The sequence below is a fragment of the Gymnodraco acuticeps genome, unplaced genomic scaffold (assembly GCF_902827175.1).
Source record: "Gymnodraco acuticeps unplaced genomic scaffold, fGymAcu1.1, whole genome shotgun sequence".
Taxonomy (NCBI): domain Eukaryota; kingdom Metazoa; phylum Chordata; class Actinopteri; order Perciformes; family Bathydraconidae; genus Gymnodraco; species Gymnodraco acuticeps.
The window spans coordinates 1116497-1139363 of NW_022990747.1; the positions used below are offsets into that span (position 1 = coordinate 1116497).

The 22867-nt window shown below is 41.3% G+C and overlaps 1 protein-coding gene across 2 annotated transcripts in view; it reads right to left on the reverse strand.

Annotated features, from left to right (window-relative positions):
- LOC117556709 (MAM domain-containing glycosylphosphatidylinositol anchor protein 1) overlaps positions 1-8217 on the reverse strand; it is a 198876-nt gene extending 190659 nt beyond the window's left edge. For both annotated transcript variants that reach the window (XM_034232201.1, XM_034232200.1), the window contains exons 1-2: positions 7698-8217; positions 6505-6594 (exon numbers count right to left, since the gene is read on the reverse strand). In XM_034232201.1, the coding sequence (XP_034088092.1) occupies positions 6505-6571 (67 nt within the window). In that variant the 5' untranslated portion in view covers positions 6572-6594; positions 7698-8217. The remainder of the gene's footprint in view (positions 1-6504; positions 6595-7697) is intronic.
- Between the last annotated feature and the right edge of the window lie 14650 nt (positions 8218-22867).

Genomic DNA, 22867 nt, shown 5'->3' on the forward strand with positions numbered 1-22867 from the left:
AATCAATCAAATACAAAGTTTGCCGAGGAAAGAAGTGAGTTCAAAGAACAGGAGGGTGAAAGAGAAGGCAGTGAAGAAGAAAGCGAGTGACAGTGTGAGAGAAGTGCAGGAGGAGGCAGACGGTCTCTGATGTAAGCCATGTTCTCACCGCTGTTCCCCATCCTGTCGCATTTATAAATAAGTTAGATGCCAAATGTTGCCCCCCATCTTATGTCCATGCATGCAGACGCACACACACATTCACAATACAGACCCTATCCCGTTTAGATAATGCCCTGTGCACAAAATGAACTCAACAGAAAACACACACTCCAACTACTCTTCTCTTAATCTTAGCCTCAACTACAACATATTGAATTATTAAATTGCCCTGCATTCATAAATTGTGTAAAAAGACACAACCACAGACAAATGTGTCTACATTCCCTCATGATGCAGTAAGAGGTGCTTGATGATAATGTCAGATAGAGTGACAGAGGTACAGAGGAAAAGTGAAAAGTAACACGGACACCGAAACTGTCTTGTCTCTCTGGACCTCTCTCACCCAAATGTGTGTGTGTGTGTGTGTGTCCTAGCATTACTATACTTGTGGGGACCTAAATCTGTTTACACAGTCACGTGTGGGGACTCGCCTCCCTTAAGGGGACAAATTGGAGGTCCCCATGAGGGGAATCATTAATTTTAGGGTGAAGACTTGGTTAGGATTAGGGTTAGGTTAAGGGTAAGGGTTAGGCATGTGTTGGTTATGGTTAAGGTTAGGATAAGTCTCCAGGAAATGCATGTAAGTCAATGTAATGTCCCCTGAAGTGATGTATACATGGTATGTGTGTGTGTGTGTGTGTGTGTGTGTGTGTGTGTGTGTGTGTGTGTGTGTGTGTGTGTGTGTGTGTGTGTGTGTGTGTGTGTGTGTGTGTGTGTGTGTGTGTGTGTGTGTGTGTGTGTGTGTGTGTGTGTGTGTGTGTGTGAGACTAACATCCCGGGACAGAGGGAAGAGAGTCGGTGAGGGTGAGGAAATGATCCATGAGTTCAGCGAAAGGTAGACATGAAGTGAGAGAGGTTTATGCACGTGCAAGTCTTTATGTGAGTGTGAATGCGCATGAGAATTAACAACAGCATTAACAAGAGCATTAACATCTGACAGAGTGGAAGACAAAGAAAGGAAAACACGAAAATGAACAGATAGAAAGGAGGGCTACCAGATTATATGTGAGCAAAATGTTATAATACTCCTGCCGACTCTAAAGCACAGACCCATGCAGCCTGCAGTGATTCTAAACATTTCACTACTCATCTTAAAACATTTATTTATTTGATTTATTCTCCTAAATTTGAAAAACTGGCACAATCTTGAGGGAATGCAAATAAGGAAAAATAAATCAGTCTATGAATCTATATTAATTCATCCACATTCGATGCAGAAGATGGTACAAGTTGTTTGACAGTGTGGACTAGATGAGATAAATGTCACACAATCAGCCATGTCATCCAATGGCTTTTGGTGCATAATGTTATTCAAATGTATTCATAATTACACTTATTTCCTTTCGTTGCATTATTTGTAATAATTATTTTCAAAACAGTCTCTTGACATATTCAATAAACAGACATGAGAGTGACATCTTCACATATAACTCTCTACAAGAAAGCACATCCATGTCCCAAATGGTCAAACTATTACCTTAAATGACATACTCCTCACCACTCTGACTCTTGCTATCTGTGAGCAAAGTCAAATTAACTTTTTGAGAGAGGACACCCAATGTATTATGTCTGGCTGAAGGAGCACACACTGCCAACACATTAACAATATCCTGTATGTAAGACAAGCATAAGAGGCAGTGAGACAGCTTACACTTCGATATACATATATCACACCAAGGCTTGCCAGGCTGTGATTTCAAAGGAGAAATATTACGTTCTCACCTCACTTGGGGCCCCTGTGTGCCAAACTGCCCATCACGGGCTCAGAGTGTAACTGGTGGGAAGACAGGTGATAAATCAGACCTCCCAAAGAGTTGTCTTAGCACTCTTATCCTCTACCCCCAGGTTGCAGGGCTAGTGTAAACCATAGTCAACACATCACTTTGGCTACAGGCCTATGGCTGCTGACCTGTAGGTTAATAGAAATGTTGTCAGGCTTTAATATCCGGTCACCCTTACAGAAAACTAGGATAATGGAGAGGAGAGAAGTAAGAAGTGGAGAGAAGGAAATGGAAGAATAAATGGGTAAAAAAGTGGCAAAGAATAAGCTGAGTAAGCATCAAAATAAGGCAGCATACTGTATAATGTATATTCCCATGGTAGCACCTTTTTAATATTAAGGCATCAAGGGCTACACCACTACACAATGGACCTAGTTAAAGCGAAAAAGAACAAATGGGAGCATAACGGGATAATTAAAGCACCCACCATGTGCACTAAAATGTTTAGCAGGAGGGATAAGATGGGTTGGACTGACAGCAAAAGAGGAAGGGACAGGAGACTAAGAAGGGGAGCAGGCAGATTGATACCACCACTCCCGTCACTACTCTTGTCACATTTTTATTTTTGATTGTGATGAATGGTGGAGAATCTGATATGCATTCCAAACAATGAAGACCCTGGCTAACAATCAGTTTTCTATCCATCCATCTATCCATCTAGTATTAATTTGAACAGATGGAAAAACAGTTTCAGCACCACTAACTAAATTCAAAGGATTTTAATCAAACCTAATACAGAGGGAAAGGCCATCCAACAACTGCTGACATGTGTGTACCTATGAGTAGAGTGAACAGAAATAACGCAAAGCGCTAAAGAGTGAGAGGAGGACAGTAGGTGTCAGATTGTGGGAGGTTATCATCATCTCTAGCTTAATGCTTCAGTCTCTTTCCATCACCATCTCCCCTCCCCTCCTCCATTGCCTCAGAGCCACCGATAAATTATGGATGCTTATTAGAAAAGGGCAATATTCAGCATCCAAAATAAACTCAGCAGCAAGAGACATAAAAGATACAAACAAAAAGTGCTGATGTGGGGAGAGGAAGAGTTAAAGTCACAGGGGACAGGTCAGTTAAACCTGGAACCATGTCTTTCTAGATCACTGGCTCTCCACCCATGTTCTATGGCAAGCTAATGTACTGCAGCAAGTAAAGCTCTGCATTAAGACGATGCACAAATGTTGGGTACTCGTCTATACACACACACGGAGACAGACAGCAAATAAAAAACCAGCAATGTTTTCCAAGCCATTCATTCTTCCTTGGGCAACATCTTCAAAGTGATGTTAAATGTGTGCGCTATGTAGGCATATTAAGCTTTTCCACTTTCTGCATCTCTTGTAGTGCTTTGTTCTATGGCCAGTGGCAAGGCCTCGGCTCTCCTGCTGCTGCAAGAGCCTTGCTTAAATCTAACACAAAAAAAACACAAACAAAATCATTGATTTAACTTCATTCAATTTCCTGTTAACAAGCACATAATGAAGCATCCGATTGCAAGCTAATGCAGTTTGGATTCCATCTACGGCACCAGCTAATGGTTTTGTGTGACTTTGACAAGCAATCAATAATTTGGTGTCCCTGTGAACTCCGTTGCCTCGCAGAGTGTGATGTGATGCAGCGCCACAAAGATGAAGAGACACTTTTCTGGTTCACTTTGCCTGTATGATATTGTAACTGTTTAGTCCTTCAGACGAGACTCATCCTGTAAGCCTGTCTTGAAACTTTCTGAACCTCCTCTAATCCTTAAGTATGTTAAGAGTTGGCACATGTGACATCATACTTGTAATGCCCGGGATTACGGCATATTCGAATGAAATGAAACTTGAAAATGACTCTATATGTAGGCCTTTACATACAGTAGATGTTTGTGATCAGAGTATGGAGATGCATATGTGAGAAAGAAAAGAGAAGACTCGTAAAAAATGTATATGCTACTTAAAAATGATATTATAATCATGCATAACAAAGCATAATGTGAATTAAGCATATGGTGCAAGCTTTTCTTTAGGAATAAATTATTGCATTTCCTTGCTGCGAGTGTCTGTCCAACACCTATTTGAGGGACAGGTGTTACAAGCTTTTTGACAGCCTATCAAACATTCACAGAAGTACAATCAATACTACACCACTGCAAGAGAAACAGGGACTCATCCAGAAGTCCCTGCTGAGCCAGGAAACTGTTGCCGTGGGAAGGAAAGCGCGTCTGCCGCACAAACAAGTCCCACTCACACATGTAGGTGGAAACACACACAGGCTCACAGGTTTGAGGCCTCACACACTTCACATCCATACATGCAATGTATGAACTCACATTTACAGTCACGAGAACGAACACCTGCGTGTAACAGACTTAGAGGCATGAGCTGACAAAAACGCATGCATCCAAAGTACACACCCCAGAGAAGGCTACAGTAAAGGAACATCACAGCCGTCCAAAGCGCTGACATCAATCAGCCCGCTTACACCGTTCAGTTCCCGACGGACAGCGAGTCGCATCTGTCTGCTGGAGGAAGTGCTAAACAATTCCAAAGTGAGGGAAACCATTTTATGCATATCTGTATTCATAGCTAGCGAGCGTGCCAAACTCGCTTGGCTCTCTTCCCAATCTTCCCCACTTGTGTTCTTCACAGCAATTGTGCAGATTATGAAACAATTTGTTCCTTCTGAATGACTCTGATTGATGCTTATTTACCTATACATGAAAAAGTTGTTAAGCAGGTACGCACAGCTGAGCACCGCCAACATCACACAAGCCACCTGGGACTCTGGGCCCTGTGAATGCTGGCAAGCATGGTTCCCACAAAGCTTTGGGGAAATAAACTATCATAAAAAACAAGATCATTGCATCCTCCTGTAGTACTGACGCTAACTGTATACTTTTTTTATTCAAGCCACTGCATGTTTGTGACTTAGAACATAAGGCACTGCTGCACAAATTAGACAATCAGAATATAAGCATGTTTTCTGAAAAGGGCAATTGCACAAGGGCAAACTGGAAATGTGAGCCTTGTGCAGCACAGCGTAACTAGATCAGAAGAGAAACTGTGGGAAGACAACTGATGGAAAAGATTAAACACACCCCTACAAAAGTCAACCCTGAAACTCATACGTTCTGAAAAACCTATATTTTTCTAACTGCACTCACAAACCTACATTACAAAATTCCCAATATATTTATGCTGGGAATATTTTTGGAAGAAACGTAATAGATTGATGGTAAATCATTGCTTCATCAAAGCCTGCACACCAGTCAAACTGATTCCAGATAAGAATGCCACTCAAATCAGGTACATTGTTTTTCATTGTAAGGCCATGTTTGACATTTCCTATAAAACAGATAGTGAACAAAATCATAATTGCTGAGATTCTATCTGTCAGTCACAGCTCTGCCTGCAGCTGTGGGTCACACAGCTACAACAGATTCTGGAAAAACCTTCAGTTTAAGGCATCAGTGCAATGCTTCAACTGGTGGTCAAAACCAAACACACGCCGAGAAAAGATCTGAGAATTGTAAGTGGTTTAAATGCACGCTAATAGTGACACCAGTATGAAGTATTAGAGTGGTGTAAGCCTGATTAGTTAGCAGGGACTTCGACATGGGCCTACATGCTTCAGCAAATGACAGATTGTCAGCATTTCTTAGTGTGATGGCAGGCAGCAGGATTTCTTGTGACAACAGCACTCCATGTGATGCTACTAACCAGACCTCTTTTTCTATGGCTGCCACATGCCTTCAAACATCAAAATCAAAGTATCAAAGCTGACAGATCAGTTTGTGTGTTTGCATTTCCAGAAGGGACAGGACAGGAGGATGCATCTGGCCTGTAGCTGCAGAAACAGTGTCTGTAGTAGGCCTACAGCGAGACAGTCTTAAGAGGAAACAAATCTCCGCTTTATCCTCAAAAGCGCAGTGTGACTGTCCTGTTTAACCTGACAAAGGAGAGTTATGTCTCAGAGAGCTTTACCATTATCCTCCTGTTGAGACCTCTTGTCTGTGTGTACATGGGAAATAGTGGGAAGTTAAATAGTGGCCAAACTATAGACTCAATTCAGTAATAACCATTAAATAATAATTTAAAGTTTAATCATACTTTGTGTAATAAAACATTAATTTGTGGGCCAGGTGTGGATTTCAAGATATATATCAGCCTAAAAAATTGAATTACATGGATTTACAATAGATGGGTTTACCCTCACATTGCTGGATGTTTTCCCAGTCGCCTCCTGTGACTTCTAAAAAGCAATATCTCCCTTTCAAGTTAATTTGCTGTCGATCTCCCTGAAGCCATTCTCGCAGTAGTTTATACACCAGTTATCATAGTGCCTCCTAGAGCGTCGTGCTAAAACGCGGCAACATGTGGCGCGGAGAAGCCCTTAATTAGGGTCATGGACTAATAATTGGACAAATTAACATCCCTGCTGCAACGGGGATCTGTCATCCTGCACTAATACAGTATACTGTAATATACTGTAGTATATTGTGCATTGATGTGGTAACAGGAATACATAAATATCGCGTTCTTACCGTAAACTCCTTGGCCAGAGGCATGAGGATAGAAACTAGAAAATAACAAAATCCAAAAAAGCTCCATGTTCAGCTCAGTTCCGTCATAACCTAAGCGAGAAGGAGACAGAGGGAGAAATGTGAAAACAGAGCAACAGCCTGCAGATATATGGAACAAACAAGAGGCGACAGCTGAGTGGTTGTTATCAAAAAATGAAGAAGATGTACTTGCTATTTGTTTTTCAACTAGTCGCCTTGAACCCCTTTAGCCGAGGGAATAATATCACAGAGCAATTACGCTCCCAGCCGATCAGCCTACATCGTTTCATTCGATTTAAAGGACAGGTAATTCAATCACAAATCGCGGATTAAAGGTTTACAAGCAGGTTCCGCTTGTGATTGATTCAGAATTGAGGATTGACAGGATTGTCTGCTGTTAAGCGTGACTAAACTTCCTTGCCCGGGTGGAGGGGGGGCAGGTGTATTCAGGACAGGAGGAATATAACAGACTGCAGTATTCACGGAGGATTAGCTAACACAAGTGGGGTCATGCACATTGGATCCCAACACCCACACATACACGCAGCCCGTTTGTTCAGATCAATATCATTATTCCAATGTTTCCGAAGCAGACAGAAGGTTAAAGGTTTACGCCTATAGGGAAAAAACACTTTATTGTTTATCCTGGTATTTGAACCACCGTTTTATAGGAGCTATTCAAAACCTGTTGGAAAACTTAAAGAAAAGATAGAAAGCTGAGTCAGAGGCTAATAACTTGAGTCTTATGACTCTTCTGACCGAGCATGAGGATTTCCTTCGACTTCAACGATTATATGAATAAATCCGGCTGCATTGACAGGTTGCATTACACAGCTCGTCGTGATCAAAGTTTCATTATACAATTCATGCGAGTTAATACTCTGCATTACTGTCAGGGCGCGCTGAATGAGACTGGCTATACTGTCTGACATGCAGTTTATCCTTATATCGCCTGCGTAAAAGCGACAGAGGGTTTGAAGTCCCAGGATTTAAATATTACCGGGGAGACATTAGCCGGCTTTGATTCTGATGTGGAACAGATTACATTAAATAGAAAACTGCCTCACTAAAACATCCACTTTTCATGCTCAACTTGGACATGTAATAGATAAAATATGAAACCTTGACAAGAATAAATCACGTAGTCTCTCTGTGCAGGAATGTCTCGTCTCTACCTTTTTCTCTAAGCGGCAGTCCTTTGGGTCAGTCTGCTACCCGGAGCTGCGCGCGTTCCTCCCGGCTCAGCGAAGAGGATCCCTCCGCTCTCCTTTAGACAAATCCACCTCCGTGTGTCTCCACAAAATGCGTTGAAAAGTTATATATCCTCCTCCAGTGAGCGTCCGGTGTGAGCTTTACAATTCCCGGGGAGTATAGAGGAGATTTTCTGAGCTCTCAGTCCTCTCAAATGATCGTCTTGGTGTGTTAAAGTTTTGTTTTACGCACTGGGAGAAGAGGGCAGAGGAACCTCAGTGCTGCTCGGAGTCCCTCCTCCTAGAGATAAACATAAAAACCAAATCCCCTTTGACAAACTCAAGTAAAATCCTAACACAGTCTCTTTTGAGGATTATTTACTTATTTACTTTTAAAGGCGTGGTTGAAATGTCTTTGCTCTGTCTATCTTTTCCTCTGACAGTCTACTGAAGCCCTTCTAACACAATCATGCGCTCTGAAAATGAGCTCCCCTCTGCTCGGTTCAATCAGATAAAGTAGTGCTCTCATTGGTTACAATATTGATCACCATTAAAAGGATAGTTTAGGAACCACTCTATAGGACAAATCTTTGTTTGTATTAAGGGCTAGTGCCAAGCCCACATATTAAATTCCAATCTAAAGTGTTGATTCACCATTGTGGCATAGTTATACCATAGGACTTCGGTTTTAAATCCTTGATAAAGGAGGGGAGTAATTGTTGCATGTTCGGACACCCAAGGTTCCAACACTGCTAAAGAGTTTATCATTGTTTTTTAAGTAGACCAGAATTATAATGAGCTATGAAAGGCAGAGCGACACAGATCCTAGTAATGTTTTGACTCAGATAATAGTTATTGTACAAAAGTTTCTGAAATAGATCATTAGACATTTAATTAGTAGTGGTACTCGAAGGAAGTGAGTTTTTGTACCAAGTTTCAGGAAAGTGGGAGGCGGAAGTCCCAATGACAAGTGAGAATCATCTTGAAAATCATAGTTGAAATCGTGACATATTTTTGTAGACAAAGGATACTGGCCTATGCTGAAATGTCAAAGTCTCTGCAGAGCACGACACATGGCCAAAAAAGACGGAGACCAACTGACCTTTGACCCTGACCGACAGTGTAACTTGACAAGGCACTGTGGATGACTGACTCTGGGGTGAACCTGACCAAACTTGACATGACAACCAGACAGTGTGAGTGTGAATGAATGCCGGCATGTGATCAGTTGTAACTGCATGATTCTAAAACAATAACTAACCAAGCATGTTTTTTTTTTGGACTAACATATTATTTTGGAGCTCCAAGGGAAACGAGAGGTTTCCTAAAAATTCCACAAAAAGGGGAAACCGCACATGTGATATTTTTACTCTCACATGAGTTGGCGGTTTGCAAATGTAAAAGCTGAAGATTCTGTTTCTTTTAGGCCTGAAGGACGGAGAGGAAACACTTCTTTTCACTGAAGTGTTCACTGTGGAAATATGATCATAATGTTCGTTATGTCCCTAACCAATTACCTGACAGTTTTTGTTCCCCTCCCATTACAGGCTTTTGTTACACATGATTTCATGTGTAAAGGGGGGAGTGAGTATAATGTATAAATGTCAACATGGCTGTAAAATTCACAATTTACATTTTTTTTTTAAGGATTGAGCATTGAATGTAATTAACCTGCTCCATATCTGGGGATAAGATACTGTTTGATGAAGGTTGAGATGTTTCTAAATATTGATTTGAATTATAGCAGGTAACAAAGAAGCAGTGGCCAAGGGGCTACTGTGAAACCGAAGAAGTTGACCTGTGATAATGAAACAATTTTGTAATATTTTAGCAGACATTAGAGTAACTGAGGTTTGAAATGTAGAAAGAACATATTACAGTTAAAGCTAAAACATAGTAGTGTATTGAGACAGAATTTAATTTAGACAACATCATGTAACTAGCCTGGTAAAGAAGTAAGAGCCATAGACTTTATTGTTTAGGTCATTATGGGGATATACATTTCATCTAAATTTATAATAGAAAGACATTTGATGACAGTTTGTTGGAATTCTGTATTCATTTTTTCAGCGTGATAATATCTAAGCACTGACAGGTAGAAGCCAGTATCACCAGGAATCATTCACTTTGTTAGCATCGTGATTTTGGTTGTTTTTGAATCCATAACATTAGTGTGTTTCTTTGCCAGAAACATTAGCAGTTCATATTATATTTGGATTTTAAATAGGATTTCATTTAAAAATAAACACAGATGCTTGTCAGAAATTCAGAGCTATTGAAATATGTTATTTAGTTTACCTAAAGATGTTGAGGTTCTTATTTAGTTGGCACAATCCAAGTATTAAGATTCTGAAGCTGCACTGGCAGATAGGAGGTCTACAATTAATTTAGAAAACCTGTTCACAGACAGCTGTTGTTTCAAGACACCCCACCAACAGGCTCCAAGTGGGGCAAAACAGCTGAGCGTAGGCTTGAGGGAGTTGTATCAGATTTCTCCACACAGGTCACCGGCGCCAAAAGGGGGACCCGAGAAGCACGAGGACAAAGTGGCTCAACCCCAGGCTCTCCGACCCCGACCGAGTGACCCAGCGGACCCTCTTATGCCATCTGCTGGGAGAAAAGGGGGACAGCTCGTACCACGGGAGCCAGTGTTGCGGCGGGGGAAACCACCTGCTAGGACCAGGGGACGACATCAGGACGGACGTGGCCCTGGCAGACGTGGACTACTCGGAAGCAGCAGACTGGAGGAGCAGGACCCTGGAGGCATCCTTACAGCAGACGACCCGGGAGGCATCATCAGCGGGCCGGAGAAGGAGGACCCTGGAGACATCTCTACAGCATCGACCCAGAAGCTGCTGTCAGCGGATTGGGTGGACAAAGACACGGCAAGCCGGGACGGCGCAGCAGAGGAGTCTACTTTGCTCTGATCAGTTCTACCCGTGAAGGGAAAGCTGCATCTCCCCCTCCCTATTAGCTGTCCTTGTGGGCTATTCCTCGGGGGGGGGGGGGGCTGATGATTCTAGCACTCAGCTACCCCCTCATGGTTCCTTCACTGCCATGGAAAGTGGTGTTCGGTCTCCATGAAGGTTTCAAGTACTCTGAATACCAGCTTCGGATGGATTTACGGACACAGTAGAAAAGAATGACCGTGGGTATATTTCAAAATGGCCTTGTCTAAGTTTATCTCTGGAGAAGGAGATAAAAAGGGGGATTTGTAGAGTTATATTTGTATTTATTCATGTAGCAAACTATGGATAAGCTTAAATGAGAATAATTTGGGTAAACTGGTGAGCCTGGATTTGGGGCCTGTTGGACATGTGTTTTTTGAGGGACAACGGAAGATGGGGGAAGGTGAGAGCATGTCCTGATTTGCATTCAACTTAGAACGAGCTACAGTGGTTTGTGATGTTAAGAGAGGTCCCTTGGGTTTCTCTGGTGCTTATCAATAGTAGCAGTTAAGTGAATACTGTTCAAAACAATACCTGTGTTTGTGTTTTATATTGATTTCTCTGTTTTATCCTTTCATAAATGTAAGGACTACAATGGCTATAAACATTCTGGGCTGGTTGGAGTAAACAGGGTTTTATAGCTCTGTGGGGGAGGTGTAGGTATGCAGGCCTTGAGACCTTTTGTTGGAAAGTGAGCCTGTTTGGTTTCCTGCTGCGTTTCCTGCTGCGTTGCGTCTCCCAATGAGATGACCTGAAAAGATGACCAGCTGACCTAACACCAAACCCCTCCTTCTTACTCTGATATATCTCCGGAGGATCCCTGGCGTTCGGCCTCTTCTTCACATGCTGCGCTCGGGTGAAAGTAGCTCTGCAGTATGCGGACTAGAGCAGGAGTAAGCCGGCATTACTCCTTAAGCATTACAATACAACATGATATATCAGTTATATTGTAATGATTGTATTGCATTGTCATATTGCCATTAAAGTAGATTATTGTTAACGGTTACTTTGTAGATATGGATTCCTTCCTGTATTATAACCAGCTTCATAGGAACGCGCGGAGATTTGAAAAGCGGATCAGATATCCCTTCAAATCTCCAACAACACTCACACAGATGCACTTCTTACCTTTTAATAACTTGGTGGAGCTACATGTGGACACTTTTACAATCATATATTTTTGGATTCAGTTATGATCACACATCTATTTTGGATTGAACATCTGTGCCTTGTGACGTTTAACAGTGAACAAACTGAAGTTCTGTTTATATTCAGTGTAACATACTCTCGGCCACTCTTCCACACACACACATTATGCTGCTCTCGCATCAACAATTGTGTGAGTAAACATGTGAAGTCCACTTAAAACAAGAGTTTAAAAACTCCAGGGTACTAAAGGGAAGAAAGGTGAAAGAACAACTGAATACATTCATATTCAAAGGACATCCTGGGGATCATCTTAAAAAATATCAGTTAGAAATTGAATTCCTACATGACCTTTCATGAAATTATCATTTTTTTGATATCTATAAGAATGACTTAAGTTGGAATATATTCAATATTACACCTTCACTTTTAGGGTGTCATTTTGATGTACTGCTGGGTAACATATTTAACTGTCTGTTACTATACACTAGAAACCTATGCATAAGAAGCGCTTTGAATTAACCTCCATTGAGGGACCATAGAGCAAAAATACTGTGTGTAGTCTTCATATATGACTATGAGGTATTAGATTACTTTTACTGAAGAACATAAACACAGAATGAATATAGTGGCCTGACATACTAATGCTAAATATTTGTGAAGGTTAAATACAAGTAGACTGGAGTAACTCAAACTTGCATTGCATTATAGCACTATACATGTATGAAGCTTATCATACACACAACTCCTGAAATTAACATCTCAAGATAATGACAAATCCCCTTTTGTGTCTCTAAATGTGCTCTGTCTCGAGCCCTGACTCTTATGTGTGCAGTTCATCAGAGCACTACAGGCTGTAATGTGATCTAGGGTGCCTGGTGCCATGTTTTCTGGTTACATGTTCCCATTATTGTAATTGAATCAGACCTCAAAGTGCTGCATATCAACACCAAGCACTTCCCCACATAGAAATAGTTCAATGGACAGAAAAGATACACTTGGGACTGCCAATAAATTCAGTGTGTGTGTGTGTGTTGGGAAAAATAAAAGCAATATAACTCTGTTAAACAGAGATGGGATAACAGGCATCTCAACTTGACAACTCAACTCGTCGATACACAGACGAGAAAGGAAAGTGGACGGTGCAAAGGGCTGAGAGGATTCCAAATCCCTGAGGGAGATTAGAGACTGACATCTGACAATAGAGAGAGGAAGGGAATCCAACAGCTGACTGTTGCAAATATCTAGTGAAATTATGCATTGTTATCCTAGTTGTATCAGCACAGAGAGCAACTTCGAATCGCTCTTGATGACTTCCAGCTATTTTTTTTCACACAATATACTAATTCCACCAACAATTCCCATTACTAGATGTGTGGACATCTGCAATATCCTAACTGGACATTGTCAAGTCAGCATTGAGTGTAGTCACCCAAGACCCCAGTGCATAGGGAACACACAGATGCAGACCTGCCAACAATGCCTGATTGACTTATATAGTTGACCACATCCTGCAGGTTCTCAAGGGGGAGAAGGCCTAATGCATGTTAACAATATAGACAAGGATGAAGCATTGAGAAATCACAACTGTGACCCAGAAAAGATAACAGCCATTATACCTAGCATGAAAGTGAGACCCTAATAACCCAGATTACATTTACTGACAACATGAAAATTCCCTGATAATGGAATGTATTTATTGTGTGAACAATATCTGATACAAGTAACTAAAGAATGGTTAAGGTAAGGTTAAGGTTAGGAAAGTGTCCACATCCTTGCTATAACAGTAAGCTAAATAATGGGACACAGCTCCGTCACTGCCACTGAATGATGCCATTGAACTTAAATCACTACAGCATAACTGTCCGCTGGGAACATAATTGGAGGAGACTATTGTGTGCTATTCACATTTCTTTTCACTTTTTTCTTGGTTTACTCATCTAATAAAGTATCTTTATTGAGGTCAATTTGACAAACTGGCAGCCATCTTTTAATGGTGATTTTTAAGACAAATTAGTTTGAAGACACAAACATTATCTTTCTTTCAACCAAGTGAACAAAACTGCATTGGGAAGCAACGACGCCAGATAGGATTAACAGACTGCGACAGTCTCATAGAAAAATGGACCATTGACAGATGGCTAATAATCGGTCTATAAGAAACTTTGTTTTTTTGCTCTTGGCATGTCTGTTGTCATCTATTATGCAAAACTGATCAGCACCAGCAAAAATGCTTTCCCTTGTGTGTACTCACAGAAATTCTGTAGTCCTCTTAAACTGATTGATTACTTGCTACACTTACTGTTCACAGCCTCCAAGAAACAAAGTAAACAAAGAAAACAAATAACCTCATCAGTCAGTGTGCAGCCTTTTTTAAGTAAGTGTGTGTGTTTTGTGTGTGTAGGACAGACATGTAGAAAGAACAAAGAGGCATAGCTGTCCATCAGGATGAAACACCAGCTGGTCTGTGTCAACTCTTCCACCTTCCCCATACACATTCACACATCTGCACACAAACACACACACTTACGTCCGAGAAAGGGTCATTCTTCACTGGGTAATTGGCGGCGAGGCACGTTGCCCTTGGGATTCGATAATTCATAACCTCCTCCCATCCGATATCGGATAGCGGGTAGAAAATGAGCTGAGACAAGAGGTGGTGTGCACAGAGAGGAGAGGGAGGCGGCTGCATCATTAGAGGAGAGAGGTAATGGCTGTTATTGATTCCGCCCCGCCGGGCCCCCTCACCATTTCATGTTTAAAACAACACTGATCCTCATTACCCAGGCAGCCGCTACCATCCTGATAAGGAAGAAAGACACAGAAATTAGGTGAGTGAGGAGAGGAAAGAGAAAGAAAAGGTGAATAGACAGTGTAAGGGGAAATAAGGAAGGGATGGTGGTAAGGAGGACAGTAAGACACAGACGGTGAAAAGGAGGAAAAGGAAGAAAGTGGGTGCATGGCTTGGGTTCTCCTGTCTTAATGTCTCAGTTTGAGTGTTATAAGTAATTACTGTCACCCTTTAATGCGTGTAATGCAGTATTACTTGTTTAAATCTCTCTCCCTCCTCCAGACCCCCCCATCCCCTGCAGTGTGTAATAAGGCTAAAGAATTGACTCAAACACAGACTGCAAGGATCTGTCTAATAATTCTCTGTGCTATTATCCTCTCTTTGCTGCTAACACACAGCTCTCTCTCACTGTGTTTGGCCACAGGCAAACACTATCATTACTGCAACAGCGGTATAAGCCCTAATGTTTCTCTCTATCTCTCGCTCTTTCCTTGACTCTTTCCCAATTTGAGTTTTTATTAGAGGGGGTAATTTGCCAGCTCAAATTGCTACAAACTCACAACTGTAGGATCGCATTTTATTTATTTCAAAGCCTGTATTTGCTAATGTTCAAGGATTAACTGCTTTGCTCTTCTTTTACTTATTAGTCAGTCGTGCGTCCAGCCGGCCTATAAATCTATTGATGAAATTCCTCCTGTGTGTGTTTATGTGTGTGTCTGTGCTTGCTTGGTGGAATGGGTTCTCTACAGCAAACAAAGTCTTAAAAGTCTTGAAAAAAGTACCACCCAAGTTAAGGTCCTCATCAAATGTTGAGACCAAGTCATTTCCTTTCTTTGATATGTGTCATGTTCTTTACCTCTGGGCCAACTATTATAGTAGATATGAGGTTTTTTCTTCTCCAGCTACCTGAAGTTTATAATAGCCAAGCAGAGGTGTTGCCACCAACCCAAGAATCCTACTGTGTGCGAGATGAATATCATAACTATATACCAAAATGAATTGATGCTATTCATAGAACAGCTTTAGTATATATCAACTGCTTGTAAAATGAAGCATGGTTGCATAATTTGTACATGAAGTTTATAATGGCAGATATTAATTCATATAACTATCAAAGGTATTTATAATTAGAATAGGCATTAGGCATTGCACTGATATATTAAATGTCTGGTAAACACCGAATGTCTTTGTTGTTGTTTTTCTTCCACAAAGTTGCATATTTTCAAGCCACTTGTAAGAAGGATGTTCTTCAAGGCTGTTTTCAACACAGTAATGATGTCAAGCATTACCTCACCTTGTAAAAAAGTACACACTTTAAGGTAAACACTCACATTGAGGATCCTACTTCTGCTTAGAAAACAGATGTTAAGCAGCCAAACTGAACTGTTGGAGTATATTCTAATTGAATGGTTGCATAAATGTAAAAAGTCCTCAATAGTTGTAGTCAAAGCTTAGAATCTTGACAACATGGTTGCTAGTATAATAGCAAATCCCCCCAAACCCAGGTAAATGATCACCAGCTTCCTCTAAGCAACACCCCCAGATACTCCTGCACCCTTTATGTTGCATTGTCAGTTAGTTAGATCATGTCTGCAACCAGAACCTGTTTTAATTTTAGATTTGTTTTAGATTTTACAAGACTTTTCTTCTAGCTTCAATTACACAAGGAAATCAATTGGATTATAATGTATTGTGGTGCAGCCAGAGAAAGTCAATTTGAAATCAAAATATGTTATGGATTGTGTACACAATTTTTTAAGGAATAATCCATCCTTTGAAATCAGAATCACAAGTTTCCTTCAGGTTAATGTTTTCTAACTCATCAGCAACGCAAAGCTGAAAAGCAGTTTTGTTACTTGTTCCCTATTTGGCATTTTATAACTTAATCTGCATTACCTGTGTATCCATGACGAAGAGAAGAAACATAAAACATTTGTATTTCTAAGCAGGTGTTATCGGAACATCTATTGACAGATTCATCAATACATTTTCTTGGGATAATATGGAGCCAGGTCAATTGGCACTAGGCTAAGCAGGGTTTTCCAGACTTTCCTTCAACCATCAACATTTTTTTAGCTCCTCCAGTGGGATCCAGAGGCATTCCAAGGCCAGATGAGATATAAAATCCATCCAACATGTCCTAGGTCTACCACGGTCTCCTAACAGTTAGACGTGCCTAGAAATCGGCTAAGACGAGGCATCAAGGAGGCATACTGATGAGCTGCCCGAACTACTTCAGCTGGTCCCATTAGACGTGAGGGAGCTGTGGTCCAATCAGAGCTCCCTCTGGATCTTAGCGTCAGCGTATCTCTAAGACTCGATTCTGGGCCCCATCCTTTTTCTACTGTACATACTGCCCCTAGGCTCAATTCTCACAAAACACAACATCCCCTTCCATTGTTACGCTGATGATGTACAGATCTATCTGCCTCGCAATCAAAATGCCAACTCACTACAGCAGTTGAAGGACTGCTTAACAGAGATTAAATCCTGGCTGAGCCAAAACTTCCTGACCCTCAACGAGAGCAAGACCGAGGTCATCTTTTTTGGACCCCGACCTCCAGCCTCTCCAGTTGATATTCTGGGCTCCCTCAGTAAAAACATCCTCCCCTCTGTCATGAACCTTGGAGTGACCTTCAATAGCGCTTTTAAATTTGATAAGCAGGTCAGCACCGTAGTCAAGACCTGCTTTTTTTAAATATGACTATTGGCTAAGACCAAGTCGTTTTTATCTTTTAAAGACCTAGAAAGGGTTATTAACGCCTTTGTTACCTCAAGACTGGATTACTGCAGTGCTCTGTATGTGGGTATGGATCAGGCCTCAATTAGACGCCTCCAGCTAGTGCAGAACGCAGCTGCACGTCTTCTAACTGGCCATAAATCAAATCAAATCAAATCAAGTTTTATTTATATAGCACATTTATAAACGAGTTTTGGTCGAGCCAAAGTGCTGTACATATAATAAAATTAGCCTACAGTAGAGACACTTTACAGCAAATACAACAGCACAGATTGTTCAGAATATCAGTATGAGAAAAACGACACCCTCTATCCTTAGACCCTCACATCGTACAAGGAAAACCTTCCAGAGAAAACCCACAGTTTAAGGGGAAAAAATGGGAGAAACCTCAGGGAGAGCAACAGAGGAGGGATCCCTCTCCCAGGACGGACAGACGTGCAATAGATGCCGTGTGTAAATCGAAGAGATAATACATTTTACAGCATATAGACCGAATGTTAGGAAATTCATGTGTCTGTAATAAGAAGATGAATCCACGAGGATGTCAGCTACAATCCTGTGGAAGCCATCAGGGAAGCAGCATGACGAGACCCAAGGCAGGACCGCAGAGACAGGTTCAGCCACGACCCGAAGTCCACGACTTAATCCAGAACTCAGGATAGAGGATCCAAGACACAGGACTACAGCAAGAGGATCAGCCTCGACTCCGGATCCCGGCGTAGATATAGATACAAAACAAGAACAAATATTTGGCTGGGTTAATCGGAACAAGAGAATACCCAGACAGAGAGGGAAAAGGTCATTGGATAAAACTTCCCCACTCAATCTATCAAGACCCGAGCAGTTCTATTAGATATAGGATAAGAAACAGAGATATAAAAAGCGTGACCACATCACCCCAATTCTGGCCTCATTGCACTGGCTTCCAGTTCGGTTCAGAATATTTTAAAATCCTTTTATTTGTTTTCAAAGCCCTAAATGGGCTGGCTCCGGCCTATGTAGCCGAACTCCTCCATCGCTACACCCCAGGCAGAGCCTTAAGGTCGGCTGATCAGCTGCTGCTGATAGTGCCTAAGACCAGGCTCAAAACCAGAGGGTATCGAGCATTCGCAGCGGCTGGCCCTAGGCTCTGGAACATTTTGCCCCTCCATGTGAGGTCGGCCCAGACCCTGGGGGTTTTTAAATCAACACTTAAAACTCACTTTTTCTCTCTGGCCTTCTAGGCTTCTCTTATCAAGAATAACTTTTATCCAGGACCTTTTCCCTCTCTAACCTCTCGAGTTTTATTAGAGGGAAACTGTTTGTAGAGTGGCTTAGACAGGCCGGGGAGTGTTACGATTCGTAGACACAGCGTACCTCCCTATCTCTCATCAATTTCCAACTAAGGCTCCAGTGGGGACCTTGTTCCCTGAGTGTGCCTCTCCACCTATGTTTCTTACCCTCTTACTTGCTACCCTTTGCCCTCAACCTATTCTAAGGGAGTGCTTGTTCTTCCGTCTGTCTGTCTGTCTGTGTCTGTGTATTCTCTTGTTCCGATTAACCCAGCCACAATTGTTCTTGTTTTGTGTCTATATCTACGCCGGAATCCAGAGTCGATGCTGATCTTCTTGCTGTGGTCCTGTGTCCTGGATCCTCTATCCTGAGTTCTGGATTAAGTCGTGGACTTCGGGTCGTGGCTGAACCTGTCTCTGCGGTCCTGCCTGGGTCTCGTCTTGCTGCCTCCCTGAAGGCTCCCACAGGATTGTAGTTGACATCTTCGTAGATTCATCTTCTTATTACAGACACATGCATTTCCTAACATTTGGACTACCTATGAAAATGTATTATCTCTTCGATTTACACACGGCATCTATTGCACGTCTGTCTGTCCTGGGAGAGGGATCTCTCCTCTGTTGCTCTCCCTGAGGTTTCTCCCATTTTTTCCCCTTAAACTGTGGGTTTTCTCTGGGTTTTCCTTGTACGATGTGAGGGTCTAAGGATAGAGGGTGTCGTTTTTTCTCATACTGATATTCTGAACAATCTGTGCTGTTGTATTTGCTGTAAAGTGTCTCTCTACTGTAGGCTATTTTTATTATATGTACAGCACTTTGGCTCCACCAAAAATCGTTTATAAATGTGCTATATAAATAAAACTTGATTTGATTTGATGCATTAAACCACCTGTTGATCTCAACTCAATTCTCACCTACCCTCACACATGCAGAAGCTCCAGAAATATTTGAACTTGTTCGCTTGGGGCAACAACTAACTGTTAACCCATCTACTGGCAGATGAAAATAGTCAATTTAAGCTATCCACTTAGATCCTCTTTGCTGTAAGAAGTGCATAATGGTGGGTCTTTACAATTGCTATCACATGTTTTTTTTGATTGAAGGATATTGCAACAGAAACAAAGTCAGTTTAAGCTCCTTAAATAGCTTTCTAGCTGTTTTTCTCCCCACACTGATAGCAGAGGAGTCTGGGCCACCAAAACAGTCAGTTGACTTTAAGCCCATGACCTCACCCTTTCTTTCTCTCCGATGCCCTCTAACTCTGCCCTTGTTCCCTGACAACAAACAAGCAGTCGACACTCTCCACTCTCTTTCAATTACGGATGCTTTCTGACGTTTGCTATCCCCATACAGGCCTATTAGCAGGACAGAGGAGGAGGAGAAAAGGCAGTAAATTGGAGAGGTTGACCCCTGAGGGGATAATCCTTGTTCTGTGGCATGTTGAGGGTCAGCTCCTTGCATGGTAACGAGCAGAGCATGAGAAAGAAATAGAAGAGAGACTGATTATTCCGATTAGCTATGCATTCTTCCTTCCATCTAACACAGTGCAACGCTGCCATCCACACATACACACAAAGATGACCATCCATTCAGCAGATTTTAAGATTAGCTAGTTTAAGAGCAGAGCATCCACAAAGCAGAATGCACACAGAAAAACCATCATCAGACAGACAAGTCGCTTCTCTCACAGATAAGCCACTAGCTGTATCAACTCAGTCGTTGCCTGAAAACCCTTTGTGCCCCCAAAGCAGCACGGCAGCTTCTGCATCAAGTGCTGTGTGTATGTGACTTAAGCATTAATAAATAATAATTTGCCACAAAGCATCTGTCTAGGTCTCTGCATTCCCATCTCTTAGATGTGCAGTTGCCATCACCCGCTCTGTTTTTGCATGCATGTGTGTGTGGTTACTAGTGGAGACATACTTTTCGCAAAATGCATCTATTGATGGTAGTCAAGTCAATGGCATTCTTGCAATAGTCATCCACACAGTCAATTACCTCACAGAAAGGCGGGTTATCTCCCAGAGTCTGAGCTGTAGCTGGCAGGGAGCCCAGATTGTCTGTTATGCATGAATGTCTTTCTTGAAACGGCTCTTTTTTAAGAAATAATAGGAATTCAAATATTGGGCCAGCCTGCTATTGACACTGAAATGTCAATGTAATGCCTTGTACGAATATAAACTTTGGCTATCTTTCTTATTACATCAAAGTAGGTATCCCTTAAGCAGGGTTACCATACATGTAGTTGTGAAGTAGTTTAGAGGCACTGCCTTTAATCTAATCTTTTCCAGTTGACACTATGACCTAAGGGTTGTCATACTGTGCTTCCGCAGACTGGTGCTCCAAATTAGTTTTTTAATCTTGCCCCGGGAATCTGGCTGATTAAGTATTGAAGTAGTTTTATGATGTAGGGATGAGACAGAAACTAGACTGCTGTAATGCCAGAACTTTCCCCTTTGTTCACACATAATAGGGGTTTTAATCCACTACATTTAATGTGTTACTGAAGATTGTGTTTGACAGCAACAAGCAGTGTTGGCCGAGTTAGGTGAAAAATAAGTAATTGCATTACTAATGACTCATCAGCACAGCCAGTCGAGATGCCTCCAAACTACAAACTGCCACACCAACACATTACATGTTCAGACGAACAGAAAACAAGGCATTGTGGTTTATGAGCAGCATTTACTGACCATCAAGACCTAGCTCATGCCTGGTGACTGAACACAGCACTGCAGAATACCAGTTAAAAATACAGCTGAGGGGTTCACACACTGTCCCAACTGTAAAATGGGGATTCCTGAATATATTAGCAGCTAGAAGCAAGCCACCTCCACCAACATCCAGCTCCTGCACAAGAGGTCTACCTGACCAATCTCTCCATTTATATGAACCACACCTTTTAAAACAGCAGACAAGAGGCCAATATCCCTGATTGTGTTGCAGTCTATATACCATTCTGTAAAATATCACTGTGTGGCACCATTATGAGCTTATTGTTCAATTATTTATGATTGATTATATCTATTAACATCCTAGAGTCTAGGATGTTAATAGATATAATCGTAAATAGTAATGTCTAGGACCTAGACATTACTTCAATAAATACATATATTTCAATATTCACCATGTTCACCATGTTAGTTTAAGCGTGTTACCATGCTAACGTTTACTAATTAGCACCTACACAAGTGCAGGTAAGGATCCTGGTAATGTGATTTGTTTTTTTAATTAATGTAATCATAGACCTTAAATAAGGCATTGGACACATTGAAATGTTGATCATCAATCTGATGATCACCAAAGAAAGTATGATTAATCCTTTGAGTGCCAAATATGTCTATGGTGGTTGAGGCATTTTTCTCATAACCACACATTTCAACTTTATTGAGGCACTCACTGAACAGTCAGGAGATGACCTAAGTGTTAGTTGAGATTTGGACCAAATGAGGTAATAGATTGACCAACCAACATAGCCATCCTTAGAGTCACGTTGCCAGCTTCACGAGACTCAGTTTCCCAGGTGATCGGAATAGACCATGCAGTGATTCATGTTATACCTTGTTAGTCTTTTGAGTCAATAAGACACCTTCCTCAACATACAAAGTAAATTGCTTTTTTTTTATGTATGGCCTTTATAATGCATTTTCCTCTGACAAAACCAAACACAATTGTTAAGTGTATGCCCTATACTAATAGCTGGTGTTCCCACATCATTACGATAATGTTTTTCAGTTCCCTTAGGAGACTATAACTCTATGGCTGAAAATGTGCTGTTCTTTAAGCAATCATTTGAAACAGGAAAATAGACAAGGCTAAAACAAAGATGATAACAAGCTAGAAGGTAGACCAAATAAATACAACTCATCTAAAACTCAGTGGCGAACCGTGTCTATCACAACTGGACCTTCTGACATACACCCCCCGCCGCCGCGGGAGGTGTGTGTTTTTTGTTTTTACATATAATTGTAAGGCAATACATGATTGTCACTAACAATTTATTACAATAAAACATAACAAATAATTGATTTATTCATTTGAATACAAATTCAAGTTAGTAGCTAATAAAGGCATAAAAAGACAGAAATGTATAATTCTTTCTTTAATATAAATATTTCTTCTGCCCGTAAAGCGTCCAAACTGGGCTTCTGGATAAGGGCATTTTTAAAACATAGTCATTGTCCATGCCGGTTTAAATTGGATTATTCATCACAGTTGCTCTGATCAGATCGTTCTCCTCCATTTTGTAGATTATTTAC